This window comes from Macrosteles quadrilineatus, unplaced genomic scaffold, assembly GCF_028750875.1.
Source record: "Macrosteles quadrilineatus isolate MER2022 unplaced genomic scaffold, UCM_ALF_1.0 Scaffold_2__2_contigs__length_208266976, whole genome shotgun sequence".
In the NCBI taxonomy this organism is placed as follows: domain Eukaryota; kingdom Metazoa; phylum Arthropoda; class Insecta; order Hemiptera; family Cicadellidae; genus Macrosteles; species Macrosteles quadrilineatus.
Genome location: NW_026542595.1, coordinates 81,643,985 through 81,671,059, shown reverse-complemented (window position 1 = coordinate 81,671,059; position 27,075 = coordinate 81,643,985). Strand labels below are relative to the sequence as shown.

At 40.2% G+C, this 27,075-nt stretch overlaps 2 protein-coding genes across 2 annotated transcripts; both read right to left on the bottom strand.

The window, feature by feature from the left end:
• Positions 1-6,050: 6,050 nt before the first annotated feature.
• On the bottom strand, positions 6,051-11,213 carry LOC128984490 (uncharacterized). Its single transcript, XM_054403819.1, has one exon. The coding sequence runs from the start codon at positions 11,211-11,213 to the stop codon at positions 6,051-6,053; it is 5,163 nt and encodes a 1,720-aa protein (XP_054259794.1).
• Positions 11,214-17,004: 5,791 nt separating this feature from the next.
• LOC128984489 (uncharacterized) lies at positions 17,005-22,422 on the bottom strand. Its single transcript, XM_054403818.1, has one exon. The coding sequence runs from the start codon at positions 22,420-22,422 to the stop codon at positions 17,005-17,007; it is 5,418 nt and encodes a 1,805-aa protein (XP_054259793.1).
• Positions 22,423-27,075: the final 4,653 nt, after the last annotated feature.

Genomic DNA, 27,075 nt, shown 5'->3' with positions numbered 1-27,075 from the left:
CTTGTGCTCGCTGGGGGCTCCGCCCCCAGGCCCCCTTTTAATAGTAGCCGTGATGAGAAATTGTCACGGGGGACAGGATGGGACAGGACAGGGGGAAACATTTTTGCGTAAAAGACGTAGTGATAACTTTGCAGTTGCGAAGTATTCCATAGGGGGGTTGTTTAGTGCAAACCAAACCAGTCTCGACATGTTAGAGTCTCGATGTAGGGCTGGTGCTATGATGAATAAAATTTGCTAAGTCACAACCTCTAAAACTTTCTTCACATCAATAAGCATCGATATAAAGTCTTAGGAGTTAGAGTGAGGTAATATGGGGATATTGCGCAGTAAAAATCACCAAAAATAGGGGAAAAAGGTAAAATTTCAGGTTTAAACACGAATTTGGGGTGGAGATGGGAAAAAATTTAACTAAACGCATGGCTCAATCAAATCCTGGTTGAAGTTCGTTCGCTACGCTCACTCACCTTTGGGTTGAAGTTCGTTCGCTACGCTCACTCACCTTTAGGTTGGAGCTCGTTCGCTGCGCTCACTTGCCTTCAGGTTAGCTCGTTCGCTGCGCTCACTTGCCCTCAGCCTAGTTCGTTCGCTACGCTCACTCACTTTTCGGTTGGAGCTCGTTCGCTGCGCTCACTTGCCTTCAGGTTAGCTCGTTCGCTACGCTCACTCACCTTTAGGTTGGAGCTTACTTGCCTTCAGGTTAGCTCGTTCGCTACGCTCACTCACCTTTAGGTTGGAGCTCACTTGCCTTCAGGTTAGCTCGTTCGCTACGCTCACTCACCTTTAGGTTGGAACTCGTTCGCTGCGCTAACTTGCCTTCAGATTAGCTCGTTCGCTACGCTCACTCACATTTTGGTTTGAGCTCGTTCGCTGCGCTCACTTGCCTTCAGGTTAGCTCGTTCGCTACGCTCACTCACCTTTAGGTTGGAGCTCGTTCGCTGCGCTCACTTGCGTTTAGGTTAGCTCGTTCGCTACGCTCACTCACCTTTTGGTTGCAAATTAGCTATTGTCATAGATTTAAAAAAAATATTAGTGCTGCACCCTGTTGCTAATGGTAACATTTTATTAATGGGGATGAAAGAGGGGGGGGGTTAGAATGGTATTGGTCTAAATATCCATAATAATTTACCTCCTTACATTTTGATCTCCTTTGCGTGTATAAGCATGTTAATTTTCTATAAGGAATACGTTAAAAAAGCGTTAAAAAGTACCTTTTTGAATAAAAACCCGCCATTTTAAATTTTTTAGTATGTTAAAATTATAGAAGGTCACTCAAGGGACTTTCTTTTCAACGTTAAGACCATAAAAAGTACAAATATATGTACGAAAAGTCGTTTTAAAAATTAAAAACACCAAAAAATCAAGAATTTTTAAAATTTTTCGAATTAGAGCGTTTTTTGAAGGTGAAGGAGTCAGATTTTCGATATGACCCCTTCTTTGAGAAAACTGTCTTGTAGAAAATTTAATTCTGAACCTACGATTTTCCCTCAAATCGATTCTAGCTCTTACCGTATTCAAGCTACAGCAGTTTAAAAAAAACATGTTTTTCCCAAAAAAAACTAGGGTTTTACGGGATTTCTTTTGGCGGGTTTCAGTTGGAAAAACTAAATTTTGGGACTCTCTGCGTGGTTTGGTACCCAGACGAACCTTTAAACAAAAATTTCAGCTCCCTAGCTACTCTAGAAGTGACAAAAATGTTTTTTCTGTCACCAAACGCCCATATTTCACCTACTGACGTAGCGTCTAGTAGCGAACGAGCTCCAACCTAAAGGTGAGTGAGCGTAGCGAACAAACTTCAACCAGGACGTGATTGAGCCATGCGAACGAGATAATCTTGAAAATTAAGAAGTTAAACGGGGCAAAGCCCGCGGGTTACAGCTAGTTCTCCATAAGAAATACATTAAAAAACAATCTTTTTTATTAAAAATCCGCCATTTTGAATTTTTTTTGTAGGTAAAAATTATTGAAGGTCACTCTAGGGACATTCCTTTAAATGTTGGGAGCATAAAAAGTAGAAATATATATACGAAAAGTCGTTTTAAAAATTAAAAACACGTAAAAAAATAGAGGATTTTCACAATTTTTGGAGTTAGAGCGTTTTTTGAAGGTGAAGGAGTGCGAATTTCGATATGACGCCTTCTCAGACAAAACTGTCTTGTAGAAAATTTAATTTCGAACTCACGATTTTTCCTCAAATCGATTCTAGCTCTTACGGTTTTCGAGCTGCAGCCGTTTTAAAAAAACATGTTTTTCCGAAAACTGAAATTTTTATGGATTTTTTTTTGGGGGGGTAGAATTTTGAAAATGGGGTTTTTAAGGATTATACCGGTAATTTAAGATCCCATAGTACAATACTATGCAAATTCCAAGTCTCTAGCACGTTTCTAAACGGTTCAGATGAGCGTACGAAAATTGGTGTTTTTCAACGTTATTTCCCATAAGAATAACGTGGGGGGGAAATCGTTAATTTAGGGGGGGTTGGAAGAGGAAAATGCCACTTTTCAGATTTTTCCCGGGGGTCTGGGCACTAGACCTTCAAAACACCGAAAATTTCACGTCTCTAGCTCATCTAGAAGTGCCCAAACATTAGTATACGTTACTAGTTACACATCCGGCTGTATAATATAAAGGTTGGGACTCGCCTTGTGCTCGCTGGGGGCTCCGCTAAGTCACAACCTCTAAAACTTTCTTCACATCAATAAGCATCGATATAAAGTCTTAGGAGTTAGAGTGAGGTAATATGGGGATATTGCGCAGTAAAAATCACCAAAAATAGGGGAAAAAGGTAAAATTTCAGGTTTAAACACGAATTTGGGGTGGAGATGGGAAAAAATTTAACTAAACGCATGGCTCAATCAAATCCTGGTTGAAGTTCGTTCGCTACGCTCACTCACCTTTAGGTTGGAGCTCGTTCGCTGCGCTCACTTGCCTTCAGGTTAGCTCGTTCGCTGCGCTCACTTGCCCTCAGCCTAGTTCGTTCGCTACGCTCACTCACTTTTCGGTTGGAGCTCGTTCGCTGCGCTCACTTGCCTTCAGGTTAGCTCGTTCGCTACGCTCACTCACCTTTAGGTTGGAGCTTACTTGCCATCAGGTTAGCTCGTTCGCTACGCTCACTCACCTTTAGGTTGGAGCTCACTTGCCTTCAGGTTAGCTCGTTCGCTACGCTCACTCACCTTTAGGTTGGAACTCGTTCGCTGCGCTAACTTGCCTTCAGATTAGCTCGTTCGCTACGCTCACTCACATTTTGGTTTGAGCTCGTTCGCTGCGCTCACTTGCCTTCAGGTTAGCTCGTTCGCTACGCTCACTCACCTTTAGGTTGGAGCTCGTTCGCTGCGCTCACTTGCCTTTAGGTTAGCTCGTTCGCTACGCTCACTCACCTTTTGGTTGCAAATTAGCTATTGTCATAGATTTAAAAAAAATATTAGTGCTGCACCCTGTTGCTAATGGTAACATTTTATTAATGGGGATGAAAGAGGGGGGGGTTAGAATGGTATTGGTCTAAATATCCATAATAATTTACCTCCTTACATTTTGATCTCGTTTGCGTGTATAAGCATGTTAATTTTCTATAAGGAATACGTTAAAAACGCGTTAAAAAGTACCTTTTTGAATAAAAACCCGCCATTTTAAATTTTTTAGTATGTTAAAATTATAGAAGGTCACTCAAGGGACTTTCTTTTCAACGTTAAGACCATAAAAAGTACAAATATATGTACGAAAAGTCGTTTTATAAATTAAAAACACCAAAAAATCAAGAATTTTTAAAATTTTTCGAATTAGAGCGTTTTTTGAAGGTGAAGGAGTCAGATTTTCGATATGACCCCTTCTTTGAGAAAACTGTCTTGTAGAAAATTTAATTCTGAACCTACGATTTTCCCTCAAATCGATTCTAGCTCTTACCGTATTCAAGCTACAGCAGTTTAAAAAAACATGTTTTTCCCAAAAAAAAACTAGGGTTTTACGGGATTTCTTTTGGCGGGTTTCAGTTGGAAAAACTAAATTTTGGGACTCTCTGCGTGGTTTGGTACCCAGACGAACCTTTAAACAAAAATTTCAGCTCCCTAGCTACTCTAGAAGTGACAAAAATGTTTTTTCTGTCACCAAACGCCCATATTTCACCTACTGACGTAGCGTCTAGTAGCGAACGAGCTCCAACCTAAAGGTGAGTGAGCGTAGCGAACAAACTTCAACCAGGACGTGATTGAGCCATGCGAACGAGATAATCTTGAAAATTAAGAAGTTAAACGGGGCAAAGCCCGCGGGTTACAGCTAGTTCTCCATAAGAAATACATTAAAAAACAATCTTTTTTATTAAAAATCCGCCATTTTGAATTTTTTTTGTAGGTAAAAATTATTGAAGGTCACTCTAGGGACATTCCTTTAAATGTTGGGAGCATAAAAAGTAGAAATATATATACGAAAAGTCGTTTTAAAAATTAAAAACACGTAAAAAAATAGAGGATTTTCACAATTTTTGGAGTTAGAGCGTTTTTTGAAGGTGAAGGAGTGCGAATTTCGATATGACGCCTTCTCAGACAAAACTGTCTTGTAGAAAATTTAATTTCGAACTCACGATTTTTCCTCAAATCGATTCTAGCTCTTACGGTTTTCGAGCTACAGCCGTTTTAAAAAAACATGTTTTTCCGAAAACCGAAATTTTTATGGATTTTTTTTTGGGGGGGTAGAATTTTGAAAATGGGGTTTTTAAGGATTATACCGGTAATTTAAGATCCCATAGTACAATACTATGCAAATTCCAAGTCTCTAGCACGTTTCTAAACGGTTCAGATGAGCGTACGAAAATTGGTGTTTTTCAACGTTATTTCCCATAAGAATAACATGGGGGGGAAATCGTTAATTTAGGGGGGGTTGGAAGAGGAAAATGCCACTTTTCAGATTTTTCCCGGGGGTCTGGGCACTAGACCTTCAAAACACCGAAAATTTCACGTCTCTAGCTCATCTAGAAGTGCCCAAACATTAGTATACGTTACTAGTTACACATCCGGCTGTATAATATAAAGGTTGGGACTCGCCTTTGGCTCGCTGGGGGCTCCGCCCCCAGGCCCCCTAGCTGTTAGTCGTCATTAGTAGATAGTAGTTTAGTTGTAACAAAGTGGGTAACAAAGCAGTCAGTGAAACAGTCAGTATTACGTTATATCAAAACAATTTACGAATATATTTGAGGAGGCTGGCAAGTAAATTTTAAAAGTTGCAGTAAGAGAGTACGTTAGTAAAGTATGTTTACAACTGAGTTTTTGGTCAAACGAAGTGATAATATAATTGGCATTGCAATAGCGAAAATCGATATTGAAGTAACAATTATTTTACAATATATATTAGAGTAGATTGATAAGTTCGATAGTAAAGTATTATAAGTAAATAAGTTGATAATTGTAAAGTATTATATGAAGTAAATAGATTAGGTATAGTTAATATTCATGTATATATTTATGAAAATAGATAAAGTTATTTTAGTTTTCCTGTCAGCCACAAACTGTATGGCATATCCAGTTCCGGCACGGGGAGGCCAGGAAACACAAGAACCATATTAATTTTGAATCATTTATATTAACAGTAATAGTATTTCAAGTAAAAATATGTTATTAAATATTTATAAATTAACTAATGAAAATTGATCAAGCAATGTTTGTTTCCCTGTCGGTTAGCCATAAACTTTATGGCATATCCAGCTCCGCCACGAGGAGGCCAGGAAACGTCGGAACCATATTTACAATTATTTACAAATGTACAAGTTAGTAATCTTTACTAACTACTTAAAGAAATATAGAGAACAACTTAACTAACTACTAAAAAGAAGAAAAAATATAAACAACAACGGGGACTTTTGATAAGGCAGGCCCCCTATCGTACTGCCAAACTAAAATACTAAAAACACACAAAAAAAGACTTATTACTAAAGAAAAAACTAAAATGAAATATATACAACAACCTAAAGCTAAAGTCAAATCAGGGTTAGAGGAGGAGATCGTCATACACGATATTTTTCGCGTATGCGATTCCCCCTTGGACACGGTCGGGACGGACAAGGACGACTATATGGTCTGGATGCCTGACTCTACTGAGCAGGACGTACAACTGACCATGAGTGAAACAGTCACTGCGAAGATCGACTCCGACGCGATCAATCGTCTGGCCCTGGCTTTTGTGGCCAGTCTGGAATATGCCAGCATGAGAGGAAACTGAAGACGGCGGACACGAAGCGGTGACCCCTCGACGAACGGGAAAACGAATTGAATCCGGGGAATACAAATCGGATCATGTTGTCCAGGGAGTCGCACTGTGATCAGACGAGGTCTTATTGCAGTCACGATCACTTTAGTGCCGTTTACGAGTCCGCTGTCAATGTTCAAGTTCCTCATGACGAGACACACGGAGCCAATCTTGAGTCGCAGGACATGGTCTGGTACACCCTTGCCAGTAGCTTGGTTCAACAAGTGAACGTCTACATCCATACCATCGTCGTTCTCCTTGTCCACAGAATCCGCACTCCTCAACTCATGAACGACGCCGTCCATCAGGTTGAGAACGGTGTTGTTGATCTGCTGGACATTGGCGTTCATGGTTGAAAGGATGGACCTGCCAGCAATTCTGTCAGTGTGGTGTAGGTCACAAGCAGGAAACACAAAATCGATCAAGTCGGGAAGAGATGTCACGTATTTCACACCGGACAGTGGGATCAGGGCAACAGAGTCACGGCCTTCCCCAAAAGGAACAGATGTATTTGTTCCATTGCCTACTTGGAGGAGGAAGTCAGAGTAGGCAGTGGACCCAGAAGTCCGGTGAGGAGTGGAGAGAGAAAAGATTTTGAAACTTGACCACAGAGATGACGCACACAGTGATACACAGGCAATGTCGGCCGGAGTACGAGCCTTGGCAACAACTGGTGCGATCTGACGGAAATCTCCGCAGCAGATAAAGATCTTATTCCCGAATGGCTCAGGCGAATTCATGAGGTCACGCAGAGATCTGTCGATGATTTCAAAAATGTACCGGTGAGCCATCGGGGCCTCATCAAAAACTATGAGCTGTGCGGCTCTGATGAGTTCTGCCCGCTGAGATCCGTTGGTCAAGTTCCAATATCCAGTGCCATCGCCGAGATCGAGTGGTAGCCGAAACATGCTATGTGCTGTCGTGCCACCAGGCAGATTACCAGCGGCAATGCCGGAGCTAGCGACAGCAATAGCGACCTGGTTACGACTACGGACATAAGCGAGGATTACGTGTATTAGGAAGGTCTTGCCGTAGCCTCCGGGTCCGTCAAGGAAGATCAATTTTGTTGATCGACGATCGACTTGGCCCTGTAGTAGAGACCGAACATAATCGAAGACCGCCCTCTGGTCACGGGAAAGTTTAGGTTCCCACTCATCTACAAGTGATCTCTGACGATTTTCACCGTAGATGAGAAGTTCCCTCCCCAGTTCGGTCGTGTCGTCGTCTACAGTAGGGAGACCGTGATCGGCCAAGCAGGATCCCTGACGTCGAAGGCTTCGATCGATCTCAATCAGAGCCAGCTTGTACGCAACCTCGTGATCAAGAGGATTCCGCTCCAAATGGTCTTCGCACAATGCTTCACGGAAAGCATCCCACAAGAGGGCCGCAGGAGCTCCCATGTTGCACAGAAGGACAAAGAAAGAGTGGAGCCTCAGGCCGACCATGAAACGAGCTGCTTCCTTGAGGGCTTGGTGGTACTCGTCCTCGTCCTCAACCAAACCGAGGGTGCGCGCAACCTGTTGGTATGTCGTGCAACCATCACCACCACGAGCAAGCAGGTCGGCGTATCCCCGGCACGGAATGACCATCAAAAGGAGCCTAAGAAAGTACTGCTCGCTTCTGTTTGGCGAGACCCAGAAGAGACGACAGATCTTTTGACCACGCTTTCTTGAGGTAAGGAAATGCTTGCCGTCTGGATGGTCGTACACCTCAGCATTACTAGGGCGTTTGTTATGAATAACGTACTGCTCGAAAAAAGACTGGTAGGTTAAATCGTCGAATACCGAGTCAAGAGGCCTATTGAAATACAAGAGCAGGTCAGAGGTAGCTCCCGAAGTGGCGTGTGTCAAGTTGTTAGGGCGGAAGCACACAGTCTGTTTTCCCTCTAGGTGGACAGGGAGACAATCGACTGTGGGCTCAGACTTTGAGATGGGAAAGTCCAAGAGACGCCAGCATGCATCGCTGGCTCCCACCATACGCTTCGTGACGTAGTGCTCAACTTCATCGTCTTGTTTACTAAGAGGAGTAACTTTGACGTTCTGAAGCGAGCCACCCTTCATGAGGTATTTAAACAGATACTTGATCACACGACGAGTGGAAGCTACCTCCAAGTTGATGTGTGCCTCGTATTTAAGTAGAAATGCCGAGTTGTACGGCACGACCCAGCCGTCATGTACAGGAATCGATTTGTTTCTTGAAGTTATACTCCCCTCGTTACCATAATCACGTCGATATTTTACAAAGCCCCTCTCGTCTACATGGGTTGATTCACAGGGAGGTTTGGGGAAAAATTTAGAACAGCTGCCTTTGGCAGTGTCCCAGCAAGGGAAGTCGGTCCTGTGATCCGTACCACAAGGTCCGTGGATCATGTGACGCAGAACCAACGCCCTTAATCGGCCTCCTGCCTCCTCCGGAGATGGAATGTCAGCGCGGATGAGGGAGTCTATGTCGGAAGCCTGCACAGGTCCATCGCCTTCGATTTTAAACACGATGTGGGCATGTGGAAGGCCCCGCATCTGCATCTCGATGACGTGGACTATGTAGACAGACCGACCGAACATAGCTCCGCTGCGCAGATCGCGGAGGAGTTCCAGCAGTTTGATATAGAAAACTCTGCAGGCCGTGCTGGGATCACTGCGACCGCTATTTCGAGGACAGGCTTTTTTGTTCTCCTCCCAAGTCGCACTATACGTGAATGTGAGAAAAAATGTGGGGAAGCCGAGACGCGAGACCAATGCCATAGCATTCTCGTATCGAAGTTTCATGTATCTCGGCCCCCCGGTAAACGAACTTGGGAGGTAAACCTTTCCAGCTTGTACCCCACCCTCCCCCTGAACGGTCTCGTCATTGTTAATATCGTTGAGGACCTGACGTCCACCACGATTCGCCGCTTCAATCTCATCCAACGGCCCTATCCTCATGGCATTTTCAGCTGCCTTCGTCTGCGTGAACTTGATGTAGTTGAGCTTCTCGTCCTCGTATCTGGCATACATTTCGACCTGCCACGCTTGAGACAGTCGGCCGAGGTGTGAGAAACGAGGCTCAGACAGCAGAAGGCAACGGGAATAATCATACTGGGACAATTTGTTGTTAAAATTGTCGCGGCGACCAATATGCCAGCCCAAAGTGCCTTGAGGATAGAGCAGAGGGTACTGGAAGGGTTCCATGAGGGGACTGAAAAGGTTGATAGAAGTGGGTCTTCCGGATCCAACTTTCCATACGGATAGCTTGCGGGGCTCGTAAACTGTCTCGTCGGTGCTTATGACAGCGTGCACCTCAACGCCTGTTTGCCTGTCGCCTAGAACGGGACCATGGGTAGATCTACTTGTCACTTGGAAATCCAAGTGAGCGTTCACAGCTGGCTCACTACCCAAACGCCGATAGTGAGTGACGTATGGATTCTGCTGTGACAGGTATCGATTGATAGAGTCAACAACGTCACCGTCAAGTGATCTACCCAAGGCAATGTTCCGCCGTTCTTCACCGTCGTCGATGTAAAGACGGGACCGGTTCACAAACTGAACGTCCCCAGCCTTAGTGGTAAACTTTTGACCAGGGTCGGACAGATTGTAGACCTGGTGGTACATTCTCCCTTCGATTTTGAAGAATGACAGACCACTGGGGTGCCTGTACCCACCAGATACCTCTAAAGCACAGAACGCAAACAGGTCGTTGTAGGCACGAGCCCTATCGAGAAAACGCCGATCCGAATAGAAGGATTCAACAAGAGGACTTAGATCAAGGACGTTGCATGCCCCTTGCCCGCAACACCACTTCTTCCGACACTTTTCCTCCTCAAAAAGCCTAGCCCCACAGTAAGTACACTTGAAAACTTCACTGTCCCAAAGAGAAATTTTTTTAAGACGAAAAGCAGGAATGTCGCCCAACAACTCCCCCTTCCAAGACCCCATTGGACCGTGATCAGAAATGCTTCGAGCAAGTGAAGCTGGCAAGTGACGAAGATCGGAAAACAAAGGATTACGTAGCCGAAAAATCTGCACCCTTTGACGAGAGGCATCAGGATTTTGTTGGCTATATCGGCCAACAGCAGCCCTATTGACTTCAGGGTGCGTTTGGCTGTAACGGTCGGCAGCATCTATGTAAATCTCAGGATGGTTTTGAGAGTAAACCTTATTCTTCTCCCTGATTTGATCTGGGTGGGTCTCCCTATATTTCTTCTTTGCCGCGTCCACTTGCTCTTCCCGCGTGGTGTCCAATGCCTTTGGGCGCCCACGTTTTACTTTCTTAGGCCTTCCAGGGCCCTTTTTGCAGTTCAAGTTTGGAAGTACTTCTGTCTGAGAGGGGGGAATCGATAATAAATTATTATCAACACGTTCAATCGGTTGGACAGTGGGGTCAATGGAAAACTTGAGTTTCATGATGTTATACTGACCACCGACGAACGCCGAATTTGCTAGTAAAAGTGAGGCCAGTATAGGAGGGTTGTTACATCGAAATAGTCTTGCCTTGTTTTTATCCGGATCTATGTCTCTAAGGCGGGCCTCGTTCACGGCGTGGGAATCAAACAGATACAACTGTTCTCGGTGACGCCAAAACGCCACAGTCACTAATTGTCCCGTGAACAGGAACCCGCCGTCGAGAGAATCACACGGCATATTACTTTCCAAGACAGTTGACAATGATTTCACTGCCTCATCAAGACCATCTACACTGTTCGGGTACAACCCGTTGCAGACGAAAGATATTTCGTCCACTGTAATGCCAATATCAGCAATTTGGAAACGCCTGGCAAGGTCCTCGGAGAACAAGTACCTGTTAACAATGTTATGCCCACGGCGAGATTCTCTATACAAACGATCACCCGCCGTGAGTATTTCATCGATAGCAAGAGTGTTGAAACAACCGTGGAACACCTGCCAAGCCAGTGCACAGGCCGCATTGGCCATACACTGAGAGTTGTTGCTGTCAGTGAATCTTGGATCTCCTTGGTGAAAGGATCCAACAGCAACGCAAGCAAAGTCCATGATGACCGAACCAAATCAAAATTCACGAAGAAAACAGGAAAATACTGATTAACTGAGATAAGCTCTAATTCCACAAGTGTAAACAAATGTATAAGAAATTAGAGCGAGAACAGAGCTCAGAATCAACGATAGGATGTTTCGAGCATCAGATTGGGGTAGTGATTTCAGAGTGCAAAGTTAAGAGCGAGAACCAAGTGTCCGTTAGCGCGATAACTCTTGCAAAAACGATTTGATTTCGATGAAATTTGGTTTAAACGTGTAAACCAACATTTCATCGAACGAGTTCGTGAACCAGCATGCACGGAGCATGGGAAAGGGGATTTATGGTGGTTTTTATGGGGAAAATGTTATTCTCCATAAGAATAACATAGGGCTCTTAAAAACTTTCAAATTTTGACATTAAAATTAAGTTTTTGGGGTCAAGGAGTAAAGTTACGAAAAAACATGTAGTGAGTAAAATTTAAAGTAAAGTAAGGAGAATACTAAACAATAATAATATTTGCAAAAAAAAAATGATTTAAGTATGAAAAAAAGCGAAAACCAGTAAAAAATTGAAAAAAGATTACCAAATTTTGAAAGTAAGGCGTTTTTTGAAGCCGAAGGAGTGCGATTTTTGGAAAACGTCTAAGAGGGTTTTGTAGAAAATTTAATTCCTGTTCCTGAATATACTTTCAAATCTTTTCTATCTCTTACCGTTTTCGAGCTAAATCCGGTTGAAAAAAACGTGTTTTTTCGTTTTCAGAGGTCCGCCATTTTGGATTTTTGAGGGGGTTAAAATTTGAAAGTGGGTTTTTTGAAAATTTCACCATTAGCTTATGATCCCTTACTACAATACTACCAAATTACAAGTCTCTAGCACGTTTCTAAACGATTCATATGACCATACCAAAGTCATTAAATTTCAATCTTATTCTCCATAAGAATATAATGGGGCTCGTAAAAGTGGCAAAAAACCTTCAAATTTTGAGATTAAAATTAAGTTTTGGGGATCAAGGAGTAAAGTTACGAAAAAACATGTAATGAGTAAAATTTAAAGTAAAGTAAGAGGAATACAAAGCAATAATAATTTTTGAAAATAAAAAATATTTAAGTATGAAAAAATAGCGAAAACCGGTAAAAATTAGAAAGAAATTTATCAAATTTTGAAAGTAGGGCGTTTTTTGAAGCTGAAGGAGTGCGATTTTTGGAAAACGCCAAAAAGGGTTTTGTACAAAATTTAATTCCTGTTCCTGGATATACTTTCAAATCTTTTCTATCTCTTACCGTTTTCGAGCTACATCCGGTTGAAAAAAACGTGTTTTTTCGTTTTCAGAGGTCCGCCATTTTGGATTTTTGAGGGGGTTAAAATTTTAAAATGGGACTTTTGCCAATTCCACCGGTAATGTAAGATCCCATACTGCAATACTACGCAAATTTGAAGTCTCTACCACGTTTCTAAGTGGTTCAGATGAGCATACCAAAGTCGGTAATTTTCAATGTTATTTCCCATAAGAATAACATTGGGGGGGAAATTCTTAAATAAGGGGGGGTTAAAATAAAAAAATGCGACTTTTCAGAATTTTCCCGGGGGTTTAGTACCAAGACCGACAATCGTGCCAAATTTCAACTCCCTAGCACATCTAGAAGTGGTCTAGAATTTGTATCCCCATTGAGTGAGTTACACATCGGGCTGTATAGTTATTTAGACTCGCCTTTGGCTCGCTGGGGGCTCCGCCCCCAGGCCCCCTAGCTGTTAGTCGTCATTAGTAGATTAGAGTTAAGTTGTAACAAAGCAAGAAGTGAAACCGTCAATATTAAGTTATATAAGTTAACTTTGAGTAAGATAACTTCTAGCTTAAGGAACACCTCATAAAAAAATCATTTTTTAAGTTGCGGTAAGTGAGTATGTTAGTCAAGTATTTTTACAATTGAGTTTTTGGTCAAAGGAAGTAATAATATGAGGAGAGAAGGGTTCGTTATAGTAAAAATCGACATTAAAGTAATAACGATTTCATGAATTTATTAGAGGAGATTGATAAGTAAATAAGTTGATAATAGTAAAGTATTATATGAAGTAAATAGATTATAGTAGATATTCAAGTATATAATTACGAAAATAGATTAAGTAAGGTTTGTTTCCCTGTCGGTTAGCCATAAACTTTATGGCATATCCAGTTCCGCCACGAGGAGGCCAGGAAACGTCGGAACCATATTTGCAATTATTTGAATATGTACAAGTTAGTAAACTTTTGTACAAGATAAGTAAATTTATATTGATGTTCATTGATAGGTTAATAAGTTGATAATAGTAAAGTATTATATGATGTGAATAGATTATATTAGATATTCATGTATATATGATGTAAATAGAAAATAGATTATAGTAGATATTCATGACGTATATATTTATGAAAATAGATTAAGTAATGTTTGTTTCCCTGTCAGTTAGCCACAAACTGTATGGCATATCCAGTTCCGCCACGAGGAGGCCAGGAAACGTTGGAACCATATTTACAATTACTTACAAATGTACAAATTAGAGAACTGTTGTATAAGATGAGTAGATTGATTAGTATGTCGATTGATAAGTGAATAAGTTGATAATAGTAAAGTATCATATGAATTAAATAGATTATAGTAGATATTCATGTATATATTTATGAAAATAGATCAAGTAATGTTTGTTTCCCTGTCGGTTAGCCATACAATTTATGGCATATCCAGTTCCGCCACGGGGAGGCCAGGAAACGTCGGAACCATATTTACAATTATTTACAAATGTACAAGTTAGTAAACTTTACTAACTACTTTATACAACAACGGGGACTTTTGATAAGGCAGGCCCCCTATCGTACTGCCGATGTTGTCAAGTCACAACGGGGAGTTTTGATTAAGCAGATCCCCTAGCCTACTGCTAATGTCAAATCAGGTTTAGAGAAGGAGATCGCCATACACGATGTTCTTTGCGTATGCGATTCCATCTCGGACACGTTCGGGGTGTACGAGAACAACAATATGGTCTGGATGTCTGACCCTACTGAGCAAGACGTATAGTTGCCCGTGCGTGAAGCAATCGGTCCGTAAATCAACACCGACTGAATCTATTGTCTGACCTTGGCTCTTGTGTCCGGTCATGCAATAGGCCAACATCAGTGGGAACTGACGTCGACGAAAGTACGAAACATTAATAATATTTGAAGAAAAAAATTTTTATGTACGAAAAATTATCAAAAACCGTTAAAAATTTGAAGAAAATTTACCAAAATTTGAAAGTAGGGCGTTTTTTTTAGGTGAAGGAGTGCGATTTTCTAAAAACGCGTAATAGTGTCTTGTAGGAAATTTAATTCCTGTTCATGAAGATTCTTTCAAATTTTTGCTAGCTATTACCGTTTTTTAGTTATAGTCGGTATTAAAAACCGTGTTTTTTCGTTTTTATACGTCTACCATTTTGGATTTTTTTGGGGGTTAAAATTTTTAAAAGGCATTTTTGCAAATTCCACCATTAACGGATGATCCCATACTGCAATACTACAAAAATTTAAAGTCTTTAGAACGTTTCTAAACTAATCAGATGAGCATACCAAAGTATTAAAATTACATAGCTATTCTCCATAAGGATAACATGGGGCTGGTAAAACCGGTAAAAACCAATCAAATTTTCACATTAAAATTAAGTTTTTGGGGGTCAAGGAGTAAAGTTACGAAAATACATGTAAAGGGTGAAATGTAAAGTAAACTAAGGAGAATACGAAACATTAATAATATTTGCAAAAAATAATTATTTAGGTACGAAAACATAGCAAAAACCGATAAAAATTTGAAAAAAATTTACAAAATTTTGAAAGTAGGGCGTTTTTTGAAGCTTAAGGAGTGCGATTTTCTGAAAACGCCTAAGAGGGTTTTGTAGAAAATTTAATTCCTGTTCCTGGATATACTGTCAAATCTTTTCTAGCTCTTACCGTTTTCGAGCTACATCCGGTTGAAAAAAAAGTGTTTTTTCGTTTTCAGAGGTCCGCCGTTTTGGATTTTTGGGTGGGTTAAAATTTGAAAATGGGACTTTTGCATATTCCACCGGTAATGTAAGATCTTTTACTACAATACTACGCAAATTTGAAGTCTCTAGCACGTTTCTAAGTGGTTCAGATGGGAACACGAAAGTCGGCCATTTTTAATGTTATTCCCCATAAGAATAACATGGGGGGGGAATTCGAATTTTCGGGGGGGTTAAAATTTGAAAATGCGACTTTTTGGAATTTTATGGGTGGTTTGGGCACTAGACCTACAACCACCGAAAATTTCAAGTCTCTAGCTCATCTAGAAGTGGTCTAGAATTTGTATCCCCAGTCAGTTACACATCGGATTGTATAGTATTTAGACTCGCCTTTGGCTCGCTGGGGGCTCCGCCCCCAGGCCCCTTAGCTGTTAGTCGTCATTAGTAGATTAGAGTCTATCTCCAGTCCCCCATTCTGCGGTGTTGACTTATTAGATTACTTACTACATCCTTGGCAAGTTTAAAATCTCTAGTAACAAATTTCTAACAGCCACTTTCATGCTTATTCCCTGTAAAAATAAACGGGGGAATTCAAAACCGGGGGGAGGGGGGTAAAAGGCCAAGACCAAGAAGCGTAAAGAAGTCATGAAGGCAATACAAATAAAAATAACTGTAAGACGTAAATTACCGAAAAGTAGTTTTTAAAAGGCTGCTGTACCCCATAAAAAAGCCAGAAGCTTAAAAAGTTATTTCCCATAAGAATAACTTGGGGGGGATTCTTAAAAAGGGTTATTATAGGAAAACGCCCCCAGGCCCCCTAGCTGTTAGTCGTCATTAGTAGATAGTAGTTTAGTTGTAACAAAGCAGGCAGAGAAATAGTCAATATTACGTCATATAAAAACAATTTTACGAATACATTGGAGGAGGTTGCCAAGTTAATTTCAAGCCCCACCTTAAAGAACCCCTTATAAAAAAATCGTTTGTAAAGTTGATAAAAAAAGATTAGTAGATACGAGTTTAGTTGTAACAAAGCTGGAAGTGAAACTGTCGATATGACGTTAGACAAAAGCAATTTCATGAATATATTAAAGGAGGTTGGCAAGCTAAGTCCGAGATCAAATTCAAAGCCCCTCCTAATAAATAAATAATTAAAAATATCTTTTTTAAATGCTGTAAGATTATAAGTTGGTAAGGTATTTATACTAGGGAGTTATTGTCAAACGAAGTGATAAAATAAGGATAATTGGGGTCGTAATAGCGAAAATCAATATTAAAGTAACAACGAGTTCAGGAATATGTGAGATTTATAAGTTAATAAGTTGATAATAGTAAAGTATTGTATGTAGTAAATAGCTTATATTGATTAATCATGTAAATATTCATAAAAATAGATGAAGTTATTTTTGTTTCCCTGTCAGTTAGCCACAAACTGTATGGCATATCCAGTTCCGCCACGGGGAGGCCAGGAAACGTCGGAACCATATTTACAATTATTTATATTAACAGCTGTAGTATATCAAGTAAATATATTATAAATTTATTAATGAAATTTGACTAAGCAATGTTTGTTTCCCTGTCGGTTAGCCATAAACTGTATGGCATATCCAGTTCCGCCACGGGGAGGCCAGGAAACGCCGGAACCACAAACAGTAACACAAAACACACAAAAACACACAAAACACATAAAAACACACAAAACACACAAAATATCGGGGACTTTTTTTAGGCAGACCCCCTATCGTACTGCCATAGATGTCAAATCACGACGGGGAGTTTTGGTAAAGCAGATCCCCTAGCCTACTGCTAACGTCAAAATCGGTTCTAAAGAAGGAGTTCGTCAAATACGATATTCTTCGCATAGGCTATTCCTTCGCGGACTCTATCAGGTGGGACAAGAACAACGATGTCGTCAGGATGTCTGACCCTGCTAAGGAGGACGTATAATTGACCGTGTGTGAAACAGTCGCTCCGAAGATCGACTCCAACGCGATCGATCGTCTGGCCTTGGCTTTTGTGACCAGTCATACAATAAGCCAACATTAGAGGGAATTGAAGACGGCGGATGCGAAGCGGCGACCCTTCGACAAACGGAAACACAAATTGAATCCTAGGGATACAAATTGGATCAGTTTTGCCGGGAAGTCTAGCAGTAATCAAGCGAGGACTAATCGCCGTAACAATTACCTTTGTACCGTTCACAAGTCCGTTGTCGATATTCAAATTCCTCATAATGAGGCAAACGGAGCCGATCTTGATTCGCAGGACATGGTCTGGCACACCCTTGCCGGTGGCCTGGTTCAGCAAGTGTACATCGACGTCCATGCCGTCATCATTTTCCTTGTCCACAGTATCGGCGCTTCTCAACTTATGTACGACCCCGCTTGAAGTGTTAAGAACAATGTCGTTAATATTTCGTACGTTAACGTTCATTGTTGAAAGAATAGCTCGTCTAGCCGTAAGTTCGGGGTCATTCAGGTCACAATCGGGGAAAACAAAAGCGATGAGATCTGACAGGGAAGTCACATATCTAATGCCAGACAGTGGTATCAAGCTGCAACTGTCCTTTCCCTCGCCAAACACAACAGTATTGATAGTTCCATTGCCTACTTCAAGCAAGAATTTGGAGTATGCATTGGAATTACTAGTCCTGTGAGGTGTAGAAAGAGAGAACACCTTGAAACTTGACCAAAGATGCGACGCACGGAGCGATACACAAGCGATATCAGCGGGCGTTCGAGCTCTGGCAACAACGGGCGCGATCTGACGGAAATCTCCCGAGCAGATAAAGATCTTGTTACCGAATGGTTCACGTGAATTCATAAGATCCCGCAGAGATCTGTCGAGAATCTCAAAAATGTAGCGATGAGCCATCGGTGCCTCATCAAAAACTATGAGCTGTGCGGCTCTGATTAGTTCTGCCCGCTGAGACCCGTTGGTCAAGTTCCAATAGCCTGTGCCGTCACCGAGGTCAAGTGGCAATCTGAACATGCTATGAGCTGTCGTACCTCCTGGCATGTTGCCAGAGGCGATACCAGAGCTAGCGACAGCAATAGCAACCTGACTTTGGCTTCGAACGTAAGCGAGAAGCACGCTAATTAACAACGTTTTCCCGTAGCCACCTGGTCCGTCTAGGAAGATTAGTCTGTTTGTCCGGCGATCTCCTTGTAATAACGAACGAACGTGATTTAAGACTGCCCTCTGATCATTTGACAATTTTGGTTCCCACTCATCTACAAGTGATTTCTGTTGGTTCTCACCGTAGACGAGTAGTTCTCTGCCTAATTCTGTGGTATCATCTTCCACACTTGGGAGGCCATGGTCAGCCAAACAAGACCCCTGTCGACGGAGACTGCGATCAATTTCGAGCAGAGATAGCTTAAAGGCGAGCTCATGATCAAGAGGGTTGCGTTCCAAATGGTCCTCACAAAGCGTATTTCGGAAAGATTCCCACAAAAGAGCCGCAGGCGCCCCCATGTTGCAGAGTAGAACGAAAAATGATCGAAGTTTCGAACCAATCATGAATTGAGCAGCTTCCCTAATGGCAATGCCATACTCATCCTCATCTTCAACCAAGCCGAGTTTTCGCGCTACCTGTTGGAAAGTACTACAACCATCACCTCCACGTGCAAGCAGATCAGCGTAACCACGGCATGGTAAAATCATGAGCAGCAAACGAAGAAAATATTGCTCGCTTCTGTTTGGCGAAACCCAAAAAAGCCGGCAGATCTTGGTACCACGTTGTCGAGGTGTAATATAATGTTTGCCGTCGGGATGGTCGTATACTTCTCCACTACGTGGACGTTTAGAATGGACTATAAACTGCTCGAAGAATGATTGGTATGTTAAATTATCAAAAATAGAGTGAAGAGGTCTGTTAAAGTACAATAGCAAATTAGAGCTAGCTTGTAGAGTCGCGTCAGCCAAGTTTGTTGGACAGAATGTTACTGTTTGCTTTCCCTCAAGGTGTACAGGAAGGCACTCTACTGTTGGCTCAGACTTAGAGATTGGAAAGTCTAAAAGCCGCCAGCACGCATCACTAGCACCCACCATCCGCTTTGTGACATAGTGCTGTACTTCATCTTCTTGCTGACCTAAGGGCGTAACAGTAACATTCTGCAGTGAACCACCCTTCATCAGGTACTTGAACAAATACTTAACAACTTTTCGAGTTGAAGCTAGCTCTAAATTGATATGAGCTTCATATTTCAGAAGTAGCGCAGAGTTATAAGGAACAACCCAGCCATCATGAACAGTGACAGACTTTCTCCTTGACGTAATAACTCCTTTGTTCTCATAACTGCGCTTGTATTGAACAAACCCCTTTTCATCAATATGAGTTGTTTCGCAAACAGGTTTTGGAAAAAATTTGGAACAGCAGCCTTTGTCTGAGTTCCAACAAGGGAAGTCAGTTCTGTATTCTGTACCACATGGGCCATGGATCATGTGTCTCAGAACTAACTCCCTTAGTCTGCCCCCAGCCTCCTCCTCCGAAGGGATGTCAGATCGAATGATTAAATCAATGTCAGCAGCCTGCACCGGTCCATCGCCGTCAATCTTAAATACAATGTGGGCGTGTGGAAGGCCTCGCATTTGCATTTCGATGACATGTACGATGTACACGGACCGGCCGAACATTGCTCCACTGCGGAGATCTCGGAGAAGTTCTAGGAGTTTAATGTAGAAAACTCTGCAAGCGGTACTGGGGTCGCTGCGGCCGCTGTTCCGGGGACATGCCTTCTTGTTTTCTTCCCACGTAGCACTATATGTAAATGTGAGGAAGAAAGTAGGGAAACCAAGACGAGAAACAAGAGCCATTGCGTTCAAGTAACGAAGCTTCATGTATCTTGGTCCCCCCGTAAATGAACTGGGAAGATAAACTTTACCCGGCTGTGCTCCACCCTCCCCTCGGATCGTTTCGTCATTGGCAATTTCGTTAAAAATCTGTCCCGTTGGCTGATTACTATTACGTCTAGCTGTCTCCAGTTCGTCCAATGGCCCTATCCGCATGGCATTTTCAGCTGACCTGGTTTGATTATATTTGATAAAATTCAACCTCTCCTCTTCGAATCGTGCGAACATCTCGACCTGCCAAGCTTGAGACAGTCGGCCGATGTGAGAAAAACGAGGATCAGATAACAAAAGGCAACGTGCGTAGTTATACTGAGATAACTTGTTATTGAAATTATCAAGGCGACCTATATGCCAGCCCAAAGTGCCATCCGGATAGAGCAATGGGTACTGGAAGGGTTCCATAAGGGGACTAAAAAGGTTTATAGAGGTTGGTTTAGGAGACCCAACTTTCCAAATTGTCAATTTCCGAGGTTCATGAACAGTCTCATCGGTACTGAGCACTGCATGTACCTCGACGCCTGTCTGCCCGTCACCTAAGACCGGACCGTGAGTGGCTCTACTTGTGACTTGAAAATCCAAGTGAGCATTAACCGCTGGCTCATTACCCAAACGGCGATAGTTAATAATATACGGATTTTCATGGGAGAGAAATTCAGAAATAGAATCAACTATATCCGCATCTAGTGATCTACCAGAGGCGATATTTCTCCGCTCTTCACCATCATCAATGTACAATCGCGATCGATTTACAAATTGGACTACCCCAGCTTTAGTGGTGAACTTTTGGCCCGGAGCGTCCAAATTATAAATTTGATGATACATTCTGCCTTCTATTTTGAAAAAGGAGAGGCCACTAGGATGACGGTAACCTCCTGATACCTCGAGAGCACAAAAGGCAAAAAGGTCATTATAGGCTCGGGCTCTCTCGAGGAAGCAACGATTCGAGTAGAAATTTTCTACAAGTGGAGGTAGATTAAGGACATTGTAGGCTCCTTTACCACAACACCACATACTGCGATTTTTTTCTTCCTCAAATAGCCGAGCGCCACAATGAGGACACTTAAAAACTTCACTACTCCACAAACTTGTATTGGCCAATTTATATGGTAAGATAGAATTAAGTAGATCCCCCGTCCAACTTCCCATGGGGCCTTGGTTAAAAATTGTCCTTGCAAGGGTAATGTTCAAATGTCTCAGTTCAATGAGCTTAGGATTTTTCAGTCGGAAAATTTGAACCCTTTCAAGAGAGGCTCCAGGGTGGGTTTGGCTGTACCGACCTACAGCTTCCCTATTGACTTCCGGGTGGGATTGGCTGTATATACGGACAGCCTCCCTATGAGAATCAGGGTTGTTTTCTCGGTGACGACGAGCATCGTCTGCATTTTTTCCCGGGTGACTATCCGTATATCTTTTCTTTGCGTCGGCAATTTGTTCGTCCTTTGTTGTTTTTAAAGATTTAGGGCGCCCACGTTTCAACTTTTTTGGCCTTCCGGGTCGTTTTCGGGGAGATTGGAGATTGGGGAGGGATCTAGACGTTCTCAAAGGAGAAATTACTACAATTGGATTCAGGGAATTTAGTTTAGGATCTTGGAGGAAATCAGGACTGGGGCACTGTGAAAGTGATTCGTTGATAGAATCGTTAAGAATTAGAAATTCAGGGCTAGGGCAATGTGGGGTAGGAGTAAAATTTAGACTGGGCAGTGGTGTTATAACAGGGTTGAACACAAAGTCAAGTGAAGCGGATGAGACATGGCTATTGAATTTCAATTGTGTTATCGAAAATTGGCGTACATTGGCGTCATAGACTACATTGCATAGCAACAGAGATGCCAAGGAAAAGTAGTTATCACAAGTGAAAAGGCGAGCCAAGTTATTGTGGCAGTTACTGATGTCGTGCCGACGCTTTTCATTTACTGCGTGTGGATCAAACAGAAATAGCTTATCTTGCCTACGCCAAAAGCCAACAGTCACATTTAACCCTGTGAATAAAAAACCTACATTTTCCGAAGATTCCACCAACAATACCTCTAGTTCACAGGCCAGCTCTACAACGCTATCATTAAATACATCACGTGAGAGAGGATACAAAGCATCATGTACATATGAAACATCAACGTGAACTTGAATTCCATCTACATTAAACTCACGTGGAATCTCGTTGGGAAACAAAAACCTGTCACCACCAACACACGCCTCACTACGCAACGACCTATACAAAGTATCGCCACTTAGGAGTATGGAGTCAATTGCAGAAGTACAAAATTCCTTCCCGAGAGACTTCCAAGCGATGGCACAGGCTGAGTTTGCCACACATTGGGCGTTTCTACTGTAGGTAAACCTCAGATCACCTTGATGAAACGACCCGCTTGCCACACAAGTAAATGCCATTTTTATCTTCAATAAATTCGGATTCTAACGCAATAATTGAAATACAAGAAAAAATCTACAAAAGATAAATAAAAAATAAAACGCAGAAGTTTTGCAACTAAGTAAAACACCACAAAGAGTCCCTAAGCAGGTGGTAAGTTAGTACAACCTGACTTAATAGGCTAATATACTAATACAAACGGTAGGCTAAGTAAACACGCCAGGATCTAGATAACAAAAAACCCTAGACTTACATAACGAAGAACTAAAAATCTAAATAATGATACCATACGGTTTCAGCGACCAAACACAACTATTACAACCAGACAAGTAATGAGACGACTACTGACTACTAATTCCACAGATTGTGGAATTAAAATATAGCTACTCAAAAACTAAAACTACTAAATTATTTATTAACTGACAAGAAATAGACTACTCACTATTAATGTTAGTGGTAGTCAGTAAAACAACCTACGATTAAAAGACAACTACTCTAAAAATAAAACTACTAAATTATTTATTCACTGACAAGAAATAGACTACTCACTACTGATGATAGTGGTAGTCAGTAAAACAACATATGATTAAGAACTAAAAAACTATGAAAACGCGTACTTTCTAGCTAAAAGAAAACTCGACGGAACAAACAAAAAACTTTTAACTAGAGTAAAAACCACACAATATTTGGTTTCTACTTATATTTACTACTTAACAACTAATGGGTCCACTAACTACGAGTTTATAAAACAGTCAGTGAAAACTTCCAAACTAAATGACAATAACTGAAGGACGAAAAACAGATAAATCCAATGAAAACCACGAAATAGAATTAAATGCTACAAAGGCTTCAACACGGTAAAAGTAAGCTAAACTTTGGAGAAAACTAAGAATTTTCTAAAGCAAAGGAAGAACCAGGCAGGAGTATGAACCGACAAGGAACGTGGCTGAGCAAGAAATGAGACGTCGGCGTCGGCGTCGCGGTGAAAGTTACCCCTTCTACTACTACCATGGAGGGGGTTCTGACGTAGGCACTCACCCCCTCTCCTCTGATATATCCTCTGGTGTATGTGACAATATGAACAATTAATTTTGTATAAAATTTAATGTATAGAAAATAAATACCTCGTTATTGAAAAACAAATAGGTGAATTTCATATAGTATATATGATTCCAAAGTTGAAACTTGAAAGCATATGAAACATAAAACTGGACACAACTGCAGTAGGTCTAGTTATTGCTATTAGTAGCTTACGTACACTTATTTAGGCCTTATAACATAACATAATCGTATGTTAGGTAATGAAAGTATGTGTATAATCTGCTGGGCTTAACAATATTATTTAACACCGCAGTCAGGCTATTTGATCATTACGTAATTTAACACAATATATGAAAATAATTAAAATTTTATAAGACTGGTTTTTCCTTCAAACTTTAATTAATATTGCAATGACGTTTCATAACTAAATTTCTTTATTGTACAGGAGCTGGTGCCAAAACGGTCGTTCATGAATTGCGGCCGACCTACAAAATATCATAAGCAATACACAATTACTTAATTCAGGTGCTTAAAACTGTCATTTTCTTACAATGGAGTGCGCTGTAAAAATTTAAACACCTTAACACCTTAATTTGATAAGTACGAATGAATGAATTAATATGATCGTATGTGTATATTATAACGTGTGGAGATTTGTCTTCTATTCAAAGGTTCTAAACCAACCTCGGATTTTCATTATTATTCTGTTGAAAGAAAGATAATTTTAAGAGTATGGGGAATGTCAAAGCAATTTTTATTTTGGATTTATGTTTTCAAGGAATTGCGTTTTTATAATTTTTTTCCTAACAGCCGATGCTAAGATTATACGTTTGTTTTAATGCAAACGTGTGGAGATTTTTCTTCTATTCAAAGGTTCTAAACCAACCTCGGATTTTCATTATTATTCTGTTGAAAGAAAGATAATTTTAAGAGTATGGGGAATGTCAAAGCAATTTTTATTTTGGATTTATGTTTTCAAGGAATTGCGTTTTTATAATTTTTTTCGTAACAGCCGATGCTAAGATTATACGTTTGTTTTAATGCAATACAATTTCATTGTAAAGTATTAATACAATCTTTTACTATTAATACAACAACAATGTAGTTTATCTAGCAGCTGGGTATCTTTCTGAAAACTGTCACTGAAATGTTTACGTTTTAAGTTGTTTACAAAATATTGATCTACTAAATGTAATCTTTTCCTACCTTCAAGGCTTTGTGCTTTCAGGAAGTGTATAGTATTGAGCTATATTCTCCATAATAATTTATATAAGAAGTTTCATCTTAAATTGAATTCATGTGATAGTAATTTTATTCTATAAAGATTAGAACCAATGTTAGGGAAATGCTTCTATTAGCCAATTTTCGTTAATTTGGTCCCATTATAAACGGTTGATATTTTTCCCGTCCGTCGGTACCTATACGTTAATTTGAAATGAAAATAATTTAAGTTTGCAATATTAATCTATCTAGTTGAAGTCTAAATGGCTATCAAGATAAACCAAAATAAATTCATCTCATACCATAATTATCCTAGTACTACCGTATGGCCGTAATTATCCTGTCCGAAAAAGCGTACATCTTTGTCGGGGAGAGGGTGGGAGATTATTAGGGATATGTGGAACACTCTTAAATCCACACATATTTAAATTTGAAATTACATGTAGTCGAAATTTATAATATTCTTGTCTTTAGCCCTTTTTGTAGGGTTTAAACACTTAAAAAGATTGAAATGAGGAATATTCATAAGTTAGAATGTGAAAATGGACAACATATAAATTACAAAGTTGTAAATCGTTTAAAATAAGGTGCTGTGGAGCTGTAAGTATTCTCAGTTTTTAGATCACACCGATCGTTGAGCCGCAACAAACGTTTGAACAAAAAAAATATTAGGTAAAAATCCCTAAATTAGAAAAATCAGACGTTACCTAAGGGTGACATCGAAAGAAATTATCAATTACAAATTTCTTGTAGATATTTTTAAATTAAGGGAAATAAGGATCTCGGTTTTCGATCAGACCGACAGTTGTGCAGCAACATACGTACGTATTAAAAGAACGCTAAATGTAAACTTTTCGAAACCCGCCATTTTTATTCTTATTTTTTTAGAAGGTTAAAATGTAAAAATGTCACTTTAGAAACTTTCTTTGTGGATTTTCTGGTGGACCAATATCTAAAAACATGCCTAGTCTTAACCCCGTAGCTTTTTTTAAATGATATAAATAAATAAACTTTTGTACGTTGTTTATTTATAGATTAAATTATGATAAAATTTGGATTTTTTTTAATAAATACTAATCTAGCTGTTGAAATTATTACGAAAACCCCACTTTATTACCTTTCCTGTTTGATTTAAATCTTTGCTAGCTTTTACAGTTTTTTTTAGCTACAGCCGTAAAAAACATATTTTGTGGTTTTTAGATGTCCGCCATTTTGGATCGGGGGGGGGAATTAGAAAATGAGACTTTTGAAAGTTTTGTGGATAATTCAAGGTAACGTTACACATCCTCTTCAAATTTTCAGTCTCTAGCACGTTTCTATACAACTCAGATGAGTTTACGAAAGTCTTTAAATTTCATAGCTATTCTCCATAAGAATAACATGGTGCTTCGTAATAGTGGTAAAACCTTTCAATTTTCAACATTAAACCTAATTTTTGGGGGTCAATGAGTAAAAATACGAAAAAACATGTAATGAGTAAAACTTAAAGTAAACTAAGGAGTATACAAAGCATTAATAATATTTGCAAAAAAAAAAATATATAGGTACGAAAAAATAGCGAAAACCGATGAAAATTTGAAAGAAACTTACCAAATTTTTTAAGTAGGGCGTTTTTTTAAGGTGAAGGAGTGTGATTTCCGAAAATCGCACAACAGTGTCTTGTAGGAAATTTTATTCCAAACCTACGATTTTCCCTCAAATTGTTTCTAGCTCTTACCGTTTTTGAACGATAGGAGTTTGAAATTTTTGTCATTTTTCTATGTCCGCTATTTTGGATTTTTTGGGAGGTTTAAATTTGGAAATGGGATTTTTGCAAATTTAACCGATAATTAAAGATCCCAAACTACAATACTACCAAATTTCAAGTCTCTAGCACGTTTCTAAACAGATCAGATGAGCATACCAAAATCTTAAAATTGCTTAGCTATTCTCCATAAGAATAACATGGGGCTTCGTAATAGTGTAAAAACCTTTCAATTTTTGACATTAAACCTAAGTTTTGGGGGTCAAGGAGTAAAGATACGAAAAAATATTAAATTACTGAAATTTAAGGTAAGCCATAGTTAATAAAAAGCATTAATAATATTTGCAAAAATAATTTACTTAAGTTGGGAAAAGTAGCAAAAACCGTTAAAATTTGAAAAAAATTACCAAATTTTGAAAGTAGGGCGTTTTTTGAAGGTTAAGGAGTGCGATTTTCGGAAAACGCCCTTCAAGGGTTTTGTAGAAAATTTAATTTCCTTTCGCTAAGATTCTTTCAAATCTTTTCTAGCTCTTACCGTTTTCGAGCTACATCCGGTTGAAAAAAAACGTGTTTTTTCGTTTTCAGAGGTACGCCATTTTGGATTTTTGGGGGGGTTAAAATTTGAAAATGGGACTTTTGAGAATTTCACCGATAATGTAAGATCCCA